Raw genomic sequence first — 12189 nt, 5'->3', positions numbered from 1 at the left:
AAAAAAGTTATATTTTTCACCTTCCGGCATCCCCAGGCGTCAGCAATGCTCCCGGCAAGTCCCATTCCCAGTGATGCCTTGCGACAATGACCTGTGATGACGTAGCGGTCTCGTGTGATGCCAAGTCATCTGGGGTCATTGTCGCAAGGTATTGCTGGGAACATCGTGGGGCTTGGGAAGGCGAGAATCTCACGATTTTTTATTTTAATTTTTAACATATCTTTTTACTACTGATGCTGCATAGGCAGCCTCAATAGTAAAAAGTTGGTCACACTTGTCAAACACTATGCTTGACGAGTGTGACCAACCTGTCAGTTTTCCAAGCGATGCTACAGATCGCTTGGAAACCGCTAGCATTCTGCAAGCTGATCACGCTTGCAAAACGCTAGTTTTTCGCAGGAATTCTGCATACAGTTTCCCACGGCAGGGAGTTGCGGAATTGACACAGAAATTTCAGTGGCAATTCCACACAGCCAAAAAAAAAAAAACAAAAAAAAAAAAAAAGCCACGAACAGGTAGAACATAACAAACATGCACAAAATGGTTGACACCGCTATATAATTCAGTGCATACCCAGAGATGTGATTGCTTGAGTCTAATGAGACAAGAACAACCCCCACAACTCCAGTAACAAGCCTTGCTCTAGATCAACATTCTAAAAACACAAAAAGGATATAAGGTCCAAGCACTTTCACTGAGCTGCATTGATTTCTTTAATGACCCCTTTGTCCAGCAGCCATAAGACAGACTTTAGTGCTTAGACCTTGAGATTCCCGAGTATGGACATGAGGCTAGAACCCCCACAGAGTACAGCTTGAGGTTATAGGACAGCCATAAATCAGACCAAAGGGTTGAGGGGGTCTTCTTCCATGTGTATGATGGCTGTGCTGGAGTTTGCAAGTATTTGAGAAATATTCCTGGAAGCTCATTCCTTTCACAGTGGGAGGGAATGACAGTTGGATTTTCCCCACTATGCCCCACGGTGAACTGGCAACTGGGAAGGGACTTTTGATTCCAAATAAAACTACAGGTATTTTGGGCTGTAAAACGTTGGAATTCTGCAGATTACATGCACCCAGGGTGCATCTAAAGACCTCTTGCCCAGATCTCCTGCGCTTTAGTGAACGTACAGCAGCTGCACTTGGACAGAAGCACCTGCTAAACCATCCCCCATACAGCTGTCAGACTGCACCCCCCACAGGTGCAGAGCAGTGCTGAAAGATCGGGCAGTCCAAGTACAGTGGACAAAACAGCATACCGATTGTCACCGTGTCGCTGGAGTAACAATGCTGTCTCACTAGAGAATTAGATCCATTTTGCAGGACAGGACTGCAGCAGCAAAAAAATGGTTTTATTAAAGAAAAAAAAATATATCATGTATATAATTACAATTTACAAAATATGTACACAATAAAACAGTCTCAAAATTAAGACCCTTTTTAACATATGCTTCATGTAGAACAAGTTCAGTTGGAGATCATGTCCTTATTTTCGGAGCACTTCTGCTGTGTCCACATCTCCATAACTAGTGCCAATTGCGTGCATCATCTCCATTCTTGCCATTTCATGGCGCTCTGTATTAATCCAAAAGTTGTAAGTGGGATGGCCTTCTTTGGAGTAGATCAGTTCCTGTAGCTTTCCCTTTAGTCCAGTTACAAGGTTTGGATTTTCAGTACCTGCTTTCAGACCAGGTGCATATTCATGATTAGACAGTTGGGTAATTAGGCCATTAACAACTGAAATTTTGCTTCACTTGCAGACGTATCTTTCTACTGTCCGCTCACATTTCTTACACATGACATAACAGCACCAGTAGTATTTGCACTGGCAGCGCTCCACAAGAGTTTCGGTATAAACATTGTACCCACGACCACAACACATCAGGTTACAGCTGTCACTTCCCAAAGAAGTTTTGTTGCAAAGTCTGAGACAAAAAAAAAAAAAAAAAAAAAAAAAAAGGGGGGAGAAGAGAAACAATGAAAAGATAAACAGTAACATTGTTTGTGTGCACAACTTTATGAATTTAAGCCTTCCCCCCCCTCCAAGATAGTTGACAAGGATGACAGGTTTCCCAGAAAGTCATACGGCGCCATCCTTAATATTTGCAGATAGAACCAAAACATAATACATACAGTTGTGTGAAAAAAAGTGTTTGACTCCTTCCCGATTTCCTATTCTTTTGCAGGTGTCACACTTTACATTTGTTTGCGCCAAAACATTTAAATATTAGACAAAGCTAACACAAAATGCAGTTTTTAAATGAAGGTCTTGATTATTAAGGGAAAAATAAATTCAAACCTACAGGGCCCCATGTGAAAGAGTGGTTGCCCCCACACAAAATATAGTTATCTGTGATTTATCACATCTTTGGGAAGCCAAGTTCAAAATTCCCTAGCCACACGCAGGCCTGATAACTGCCACATCTGTTTTAAAGCAAGAAAATACTTAAATAGGACCTGCCTGACAAAGTGAAGTAGACCTTCAAAAGATAGACATCATGCTGTGAGCCAAAGAAATTCTGGAATAAATGAGGAAAAGTATTTGACATCCATCAATCTGGAAACTGTTATAAAGCCATTTCTAAAGCTTTGAGGGCTCCAGCTATCCAGAGTGAGCCATTATCCACAAATGGCAAAATCATGGAACAGCGGTGAATCTTTCCAGGAGTGCTCAGCCGATCAAATTACCCCAAAAGCGCAGTGACAACCCATCCAAGAAATCAAAAAGACCCCACAAAAACATCCAAAGAACTACAGGCCTCACGCAAGATCTGTGTTCATGACTCCACCATAAGAAAGACTGGGCAAAAAAGGCCTGCATGGCAGAGTTCCAATACGAAAACCATTGCTGAGCAATAACAAAGGCTTGTCTCAGTTTTGCCAGAAAAAAAATCTTGATGGTCCCCAAGACTGATGAGAAAAGTAAAACTTTTTGGAAGGCGTATGTCTCATTACATCTGGCATAGAAGTAACAGCATTTCAGAAAAGGATCATACATACAGTAAAATATGGTGGTGGTAGTGTGACGGTCTGGGGCTGTTTTGTTGCTTCACGACCTGGAAGACTTGCTGTTGTAAGTGTAACCCTAAATTCTGCTCTCCACAAAAAAAAAAAAAAAAAAAAAAAAAAATAATCCTGAAGGTGAATGTCCTGCCATCTGTTCGTGTCCTCACGCTGAAGCCCATTTGGGTATTGCAGCAGGACAATGATCCAAAACACACCAGCAATTTCACCTCTGAATGGCTTAAGAAAACCATAAATGAAGATGGAGTGGCCTAGTCAATTTCCTGACATTAATCAGCTTTGAGATCCTGTGGCATCTTTATTTCTTATATAGCGCTAACATATTCTGCAGCGCTTTACAGTTTTGCACATATTTTCATCACTGTCCCTGATGGGGCTCACAATCTAAATTCCCCATCAGTATGTCTTTGGAGTGTGGGAGGAAACCCACGCAAAACATGGGGAGAACATACAAACTCCTTGCAGATGTTGTCCTTGGTGGGATTCGAACCCAGGACCCCAGTGCTGCAAGGCTGCAGCACTAACCACGGCATGACCTTTAAAAAGGCAGTTCATGCTCATAAACCCTCCCCCTCAATATGGCTGAATTACGGCAATTCTGCAAAGATGAGTGGGCCTAAATTCCTCCAGAGTATTGTAAAAGACTCATTTCCAGTGACCGCAAACGCTTGATTACAGTTGTTGCCAAGGATGGTCCAACCTGTTATTAGGTTTGGGAGCAATCACTTTTTCACACAGGGCCCTGGAGGTTTGGATTTCTTTTTCCCTTAATAAAGGCCTTCATTTAAAAACTGCATTTTGTGATTACTTGTGTTATCTTCATCTAATATTTACATTTGTTTGGTTATCTGAAACATTTAAGTCCATTGAAGAAAGAAAATGGATAGCACTCACCGATCCTTAAAAGGTTCCATACTTTATTCAGTAGCGATTAAAACATAATAGCCGGGAGAGTGAGGACAGCAATCGGCAGCACCTGCAACCGCACACTCCTGTCCTCACTCTCCCGGCCATGATGATTTAATCGCTACCGAATAAAGTATGGAATTTTTTTTTTTTAAGGATCGGTGAGTGCTATCCATTTACTTTCTTCAATGGAATTCATCATGATGTTTTTTCCTGGAGGAGCACCCGGAATCTTGAGGTATAGCCTGCAATTGTTCATTACACCTGTGGCACATAGATTCAGCAGTACTAGTGGTGCGGTCTTTTTCCTTTGGCATCCTGAAACATTTAAGTGTGACAAACATGCAAAAGAAAAGGAAGTCAGGAAGAGGCAAACACATTCACACAACTGTACATGTATTACTTAGAATCAGAAGGTAAATGATAAATCAAGAAGGAAGTATTGGGTTAAGAAGCATGCTATGTATGAGTTTACAATTTCATCTTCTGACAAACCTGAGTTAAATACAGCTTCAAGTACTAGTAGTTTAAAACTTGGGACTCTGCCACAAATATTGAGCACCAAGGTTGAAGTGTGGGGCTCAAGCACTCAAAATCTAAATATTAGAAAGGTGTCACAAAACGGAGACAGAACATTTGCTTACCGGTCTTGTGTTCCGTATGATCCAAGCTTAGGATTTCTGGCGCAATAGTCAGGTGAGCTATTCAAATACACCAACTCAGACTCCCTAACTGGCCTGATGTCCAACTCCTTATGGACCAAGTGTTTGCGGGTCCCCATTTGTCTATGAATGACTTTGGTTGCAGCCAAGTACTTGGACTTGAGCTCATCAGCTATATGGGGCAAATCCTGGAGACCCTTCCAGCAAGTCTTCACTGAACATGATCCAGACACTCCGTGGCACTTGCACTTAGTCTCCATTGAGTCCATAAGTACCTATATGAAAAGAAATACCAAATGAGTATATTGTGCCCACAGAGAACAAATGGTACCAACTAAAATGCTACAAAGGCACATCTATCTTGCATGTGTATCCAAAAGATGTGCTACATAAGCTCAACCTTTGTCAAGTTAGGTTGAGGCAACTCAACATTGTGCCCGAGAGAGAATGAAATCTTGGGACTCAAAAAAGCATCACTGCCCCAGTGCTGCTTGTGCATAAAAGATGGAGAATCCCCTCAAACATTGCAAGAAATGCCATCTGAGGTGAACATAAGTCAACTTCATGACACATGGGGAATGTGTAAGGTCTTTTCAGTTGTAAATTTAATTTATAAGCCATTATATAGTTTGCCAATTCTTCACCCCTTACCTGTCTACCAACAGCATTGTTATGTAAATTCATCAGCTTAGTAGCTTGAGTTCCAAATTTGCTAGATTTCATTGGGGCATCAACAAAGGCAGATCCCATTTGAAGACCATAACGCAGGTTGTCTCCGCATCCCCCCCACCGAAAGCTTGGTCCAGGAACTTCAGCAGGAGTGGCACCACAGGAGCAAGTGGGTAGCTCCCCTGAGGCACAGGCTCCGGCAATGGTATGACTAATAGCAGCAGAGGCCAAGGCATACACAAAGGCAGACTCTCGAGTTCCTGAAATGGAAATAAAACGTATCAGATATGACATTGTTAAATTAAGCGTACCAAAACACAAGTATTTTCAAAGATGGAGCCAGACACTTCAAAAACCGAAAAAAATAAAGAACCCTGCACCTCCAAACAGAATAAAGCAATTGTGAACAGGCATGAGCTGCCATGACATAATATGCAACCAAAAGAATAGAGCAGCCTCTGTAAGGGCCGAGATGTATGCAAACATTGAATATCTGAAGTGAAGTTCGGCCTGAATTACTGTTGTATACAGTAGAATATACTTATTGGCCAATTCATGAAAGCCCACCAGTAGGGAAGAGCGGACCAGAACCCTAACTTCCATCAGTCTGCTCATCCCTACTAGTAGGCCTTCATGAATTCTCCTTCAAAACTGTACACCATTGAGGTTTATAGAGACTTGAACTATTGAAAGTTCATGCGCCAGTTCAGTGACCTCATCGGGGCTTGTGTCCATAGATTAATTGTTCCAAAGTGAACGTGCGCTCTGCCATACGTCATTTTCAAGTGTATACGCCTGCTAGTGGCAGGCACCCAGACGTAATAGAATACTTGAAGATTGTGAGCCCTCGCGGGCAGGGTCCTCTCTCCTCCTGTACCAGTTATGACTTGTATTGTTTAAGATTATTGTACTTGTTTTTATGTATACCCCTCCTCACATGTAAAGCGCCATGGAATAAATGGCGCTATAACAAATAATAATAATAATAATAATAATAATACATCCAAGTGTCCGCCTCCAGTAGACATATACTCCTGAAAATGATGCATGGCTTAGCGCACACTCATTCTCTCTGCACCATTATTGCTTATGGCCCCATCTGCGCATACATTTGAATCCTGTTTTGTGGGGGCATCAGAAACACAACTGCACTGGTGCCTAAATGCAATGTGAAAACACCCTTACAGACTGCTGCTGTATCCATTTACCTTTGAGCAAGTCTGGAGTGAAGTTTGGAGAAAGTTCAATCGATGAGCAGTTCCATCGCATGTCGGAGAACGTGAGTTGACATGCTAGTTTGGTCTGCTTGGCTGCATTAACCACACTCTGCATCAGTTCCAGGTTTCTCTTGCAAAGTTGCGTTTGGTCTGGAACCAATCCTTCAAGTAGTTTGCAGTGCTCGCTCTCATTCCAGGCTACTGAACTGCCATTTACTGTGAGACCACTGGAAGAAAGTGAACAAAGGATGAGATTACAAGGTAAGAAGTGCTCATGAAAACCAGTTGTTCGTTATGTAGAGCAATACCCCATTTTACCAAGAAGGACACGTGCTGTCAGTCCTATAGAAGTTAGAGAACCTGTGAGCATGATTTTGTAATGTAAAGGGAAGATATGGATGTGATGGTGCTGCTATATGGATTACATGATACCTTTGGTGAAGAAGTTTGCTTTGTGGTTCTTCTGTAATCTGCAATTGAAGATTTCTGCCAATTAGACTTTGAGTCACAGGGGCATTGTTTTCCCCTGCCTGCCCAATTTCCGAGGCTTCTGCCTGCTTCTGGTCTCGGAAATCTCAGCAAGTGACCTTTCATTCAGAAGCCGGCAGAGGGGCAGGGAGAAGAAGACCCCAGGGTACAGTCCAGGACCTGTGCACCAAAGATTAACAAAATCTCAAAATGGTGATAAGAGAACAAAGCGGATTTCTTCACGAAAGGGTATTAATATAATAATAATTATTACAGCTATGTCTTCACTTTACACTACGAAATCATTCTGACAGGTTCTCTTTAATGGAGTGGTGGTCACAAGCATATCAGCACTATTCATCAAGTGGCCTTTGGGACCTACCTTCTCAGGATTGGTGCTTTTCCCAGGGCTCAGACATTTGTCACCCAACCTGTGATTACATTATTTTGCCAACAAAAACAATATATAGCATCAATATATTCTAAAGTGCTAGACAACTGGAGATAGGACAAAATCATAGAGAAGTGATGGGAACTAATCCCTGTCCTTAGCTGCTCACTATCTAGAAGGTACTGATTATAATAGCAAGAGAAGATTATTGATACATAGGTTGTGTCTCATGTTGGAAAGATTCCAATATATGCTAACAAAAAAAAAAAAAAAAACAAAAAAAAAAAACACACACCTACACGCACCAATCTATCAAGATTGGAGTTGCACACGCCAGTCTTAATGAAGGGCTTGCTGGAGTATAATATGCCGCATTCATAAAGAGGTGCACCGTGCCAGAAAGATGCCAAGGACTTTTAATGAATGTGACAGGCGGGCATAGCCCTGTCCCAACATCACCCATTTTGGGGTATTTGCTCCAAACGGGTGTGAAAATGCCAAAACAAGCAAAAATTGCAACTTTTCTGGCTGAAAGCTTTAGGCTAAGTGCACACGTAGCAGAAAATTTCTGCTGAAAAACCTGACTCCCTTCCCAAAAACCACCCATTTTTTTCTGCGCATTTTCCGTGCGGTTTTTATGGGGTTTTTTCCCGCGCATTTTCAAAATGCATAGAACTAGCCAGAAACGCAGAAAAATCTGCGAAATTATTAATGAGCACGCTGCGTTTTTTACGGCGGTAAAAAACGCATCAATATGCACAAAAAGTGTAAAATAGCAATGAATGGAAAGCTTATTTTTAGCTGTTTTATTGGAAAAACCACTAAAAAAAAACCCACTGTGAACACAGCCAAACTCTGCCACATACAGTAAGAGGGAAGAAATATGAAACACACCATGATTGAAACCAGAAGGACACTGCTGGTAGATTTTTTGGTCGTAGGTTATAACTTTGCCATCTGACAGTATGCACAGAGCCATAATACATCTCCTCAAGATTTGAATTCTTGCCCAAAAGAAAATTCAATCTTAAGACCTCTGCAACAAAAGATACATCCAGCCTCAGCCATAATGCAGGAATGACTAACCAAAATGCATTGCATATGTAAGAACTGGGGAGATAGATCAGCTTTATGAACGTAGCGAGCCTTCACCACAACTTAGTTCCCACAATGAGTGTTCACTTCACGTGACTACATAAGAATGGCAAGGTTCTATTATAGGGGAATCATTAATCAGGACCTTACATCTCCCCCATCATTCTCCGAGCACTTCTAAGTGTAAGATGCCAAGGTGTACAGATCAGCCCGGTGCCCATGGGGAACGCCAGCCAAACCAGCACTATGTCATGATAGGTCACTGGGACCCACTGGAGAAGCTGAAAAGTGGTCCTGGAATATTTCACAAAACTGCAAAGACAAAAGAAAATATATACAGAGTGGCAGTGGGACGGGTGATCTGCCACCTAGGATAAAGGGTAAGGTATACTCACAGCCAGTGGATGGCGCCACAAGGTCCAACACAACAAAAAAGTAAGAAGACCCAGAAATGAAGTAAAGCCATTGCGGGTGTGTGAGAATCCAGGTGATAAGTGAGTGATGTGCGGGCGGGTAGGTGATGTGCAGGGCGTCCTCCTCCGGTGATTACATGTAGTGCAGTACGGGTGTCAGACGATCGGTGCGGGGGTAGTGACTAGGGACCAGCGTCCATTACTTCGCTGTCACTTTATCTCTGCAGATCTCCTCTCTCTCTGCTGGAGAGCTGCTCCCTCTTGGATTTAAAGCCCCCGTGACGTCATGGGCCCCGCCCACAGCGCCGGCTCTGCCCCCTTACCTGGTGATGTGGGGCCATGGGGAGCTTGGCACCGGGCCGGCATTGCACCGCACTCCTGGCGGTGACTGGGTTGTATGGTGCCAAGGTTGGTGCATCTGTTCTGTAGTCACCAGGTGGCATCAGGTCAGCTGCATCTTATGGCCAAGTCATTGGCGCAGTGTCACATAGAAGTGCTCATCAATGTGTGCAATAGACCACACGCAGGGGAAAACTGTTAAGGCCCTTTTACATTTAGCGATGCACCAGCGATCCAACCAGCGATCCGACCCGGTCAGGATCGCTGGTGCATCGCTAAATGATCGCTAGTGAGCTTTCATACAGAAAGATCTCACAGAGATGCAGCAGCGACGCAGCGCACGATACTTACCTTTCACACACAGCGATCCTGCGTCCTCCCGCCCGCCTCCATGCGTCGCTGGACGTCACAGCAGGAAGTCTCAGCAGGAAGCGCCCGACGAGAAATGGAGCCGGACATTCTCGCGCGATCAGCGATGGACAGCGGGGGAGCCGGTCGCTGGTAAGTATCACACATAGCGATATCGCTAGCAATATCGCTATAATGTCACAAAACCAGTGACGTTTTAGCGATATTGCTAGCGATATTGCTTAGTGTAAAACCCCCTTTAGGCTAAGTGCACACGTTGCAGAAAATTTCTGCTCAAAAACCTGGATCTCTTCCCAGAAACCACACCTATTTTTCCGCGGTGGTTTTTGCATGGTTTTGATGCGTTTTTTTTCCGCAGCGTTTTCAAACCGCATGGAAGAAGCCAAAACCGCGGAAAAATCCACAAAATTAATGAGCATGCTGCGTTTTTTACCGCGATGCGGTTTTTTCACGGTAAAAAACACATCAATGTGCACAAAAAGTGCAAAATGCATAGAAATGACTGTGCAGCTTATTTTTAGCGGTTTTATAGTGAAAACCGCGGTAAAAACCGCTAAAAAAAAAAGCTGTGTGTGAACACAGCCTAAGGGTATGTGCACACGTTGCGGATGACCCTGCGGATTTTTCCGCACGGATTTGGCTAAATCCACAGGTACATCCGCAGGTCAAAAGATCTGTGTTTTACCTGTGGATTTAGTGCAGATTTCCCCTGCGTTTTGACACCTGCGGGTTTCTTTAATGGTGCAGGTGTCAAAACACTGCGGATCTGCACAAAGAATTGACATGCTGCAGATTCAAATCCGCGCGGAAAAATCCACATCATGTGCACAGCGTTTTTCATTTCTCAGAGACTTTAATGGTACTGTACACTTCAGGAGACTCTGCTGCGGATCCGCAGGGCCAAATCCTCTGCGATCCGCAGCAGAATCCGCACTGGATTCTGCTGCGGATATGTGCACACGCTGCGGATATGTGCACACGCTGCGGATTCTACTGCGGATATGTGCACACGCTGCGGATATGTGCACACGCTGCGGATATGTGCACACGCTGCAGATTCTGCTGCGGATATGTGCACACGCTGAGGATATGTGCACACGCCGCGGATTCTGCTGCGGATATGTGCACACGCTGAGGATATGTGCACACGCCGCGGATTCTGCTGCGGATATGTGCACACGCTGCAGATTCTGCTGCGGATATGTGCACACGCTGAGGATATGTGCACACGCCGCGGATTCTGCTGCGGATATGTGCACACGCTGAGGATATGTGCACACGCCGCGGATTCTGCTGCGGATATGTGCACACGCTGAGGATATGTGCACACGCTGCGGATTCTGCTGCGGATATGTGCCCACGCTGCGGATATGTGCACACGCTGCGGATATGTGCTGCGGATATGGGCACACGCTGCGGATTCTGCTGCAGATATGTGCACACGCTGCGGATATGTGCACACGCTGCGGATATGTGCACACGCTGCGGATTCTGCTGCGGATTCTGCTGCGGATATGTGCACACGCTGCGGATATGTGCACACGCTGCGGATTCTGCTGCGGATATGTGCACACGCTGCGGATTCTGCTGCGGATATGTGCACACGCTGCGGATATGTGCACACGCTGCGGATTCTGCTGCGGATATGTGCACACGCTGCGGATTCTGCTGCGGATATGTGCACACGCTGCGGATTCTGCTGCGGATATGTGCACACGCTGTGGATTCTGCTGCGGATCCGCAGCTGATTTGGCCCTCCAGACCCGCAGCAGGTTTGCTGCATTGTACAGTACCATGTTAGTCAATGGAAAATGAAATCCGCAGTGCACATGCTGCGGATTTTTCAGCGGTTTCAAATCCGCAGCATGCCAATTCTTTGTGCGGATTCTGCAGCGGTTTGGCACCTGCTCCATGATCAGGAGTCAAACCGCAGGGCAAACCGCAGGCTAATCCGCAGGTCTTTTGCCTGGCGGATTTACCTGTGGATTTTAGCAAATCCCCCCGGAAAAAAACGCAGGACAATCTGCAACGTGTGCACTTACCCTAAGGCCACATGCACACGGTCAGTATTTGGTCAGTTTTTACATCAGTAAGTGGTGCACGTGGCCTTACAGTTCCTGCAGCGTGGATGGGATTTATAGAAATTTATTGAATAAAAAAGAAAACGGACACAAAAACACAATGAAAAGGTGCAAGTAACATAATAAATACCAGGTTGGCAGCTTGATTTTGTATTTTTTTCAGGACAGCTTATATAAATATTCCAGACAGACAATATTTGGAAATCCAGAAAAAAAAAACATTACGATTTTAAGAGATATTTTATACGCACCGTACTTCTGATATAAGGCAAACGGTGGCACACACGGTGAGCTGTGGGATTAAAGCTTTCTCCATCTTCATGGATGCAATTTAACTTTTACGGACAGGGAATAAAGTGCCTTCATTTTCCGCACTGTCCAAGAATATGTGGATGATTTACAGCCAAGATATGTTCTGGATTCCAGGTAGAGTGGCGTGTTTATGGGGAACGCATACATCTACCTACACAATGCCTCGGGTTTTATAGATGTGGGATGTCATCCATTTCCTTCCCAGGATACCACTCTAATCCTAGCAGGCAGCCCCCAGATTAGC

The 12189-nt window shown here is 44.3% G+C and overlaps 1 protein-coding gene across 4 annotated transcripts; it reads right to left on the bottom strand.

Moving 5' to 3' along the window:
* Positions 1 to 1330: 1330 nt before the first annotated feature.
* Positions 1331 to 12091, bottom strand: LOC141059909 (protein Wnt-11b). Of its 4 annotated transcripts, none has more exons than XM_073556113.1 (6): positions 8827 to 9092; positions 8582 to 8743; positions 6469 to 6704; positions 5243 to 5520; positions 4574 to 4866; positions 1331 to 1924 (listed from the first exon to the last, which is right to left on the bottom strand). In XM_073556113.1, exons 1-6 carry the CDS (start codon positions 8895 to 8897, stop codon positions 1750 to 1752), a joined length of 1215 nt encoding a protein of 404 aa, XP_073412214.1. In that variant the 5' UTR covers positions 8898 to 9092; the 3' UTR covers positions 1331 to 1749. The 4 variants fall into 4 exon arrangements, with proteins under 4 accessions (XP_073412214.1, XP_073412215.1, XP_073412217.1 ...); XM_073556114.1 differs by lacking the exon at positions 8582 to 8743 and adding an exon at positions 8231 to 8372; XM_073556116.1 differs by lacking the exons at positions 8582 to 8743; positions 8827 to 9092 and adding an exon at positions 11885 to 12091.
* Positions 12092 to 12189: the final 98 nt, after the last annotated feature.

This window comes from Dendrobates tinctorius, unplaced genomic scaffold (genome assembly GCF_039654945.1).
Source record: "Dendrobates tinctorius isolate UK_male_01 unplaced genomic scaffold, ASM3965494v1 ptg000231l, whole genome shotgun sequence".
Classification (NCBI taxonomy): Eukaryota; Metazoa; Chordata; class Amphibia; order Anura; family Dendrobatidae; genus Dendrobates; species Dendrobates tinctorius.
This window is presented reverse-complemented; position numbering and strand designations above follow the sequence as displayed.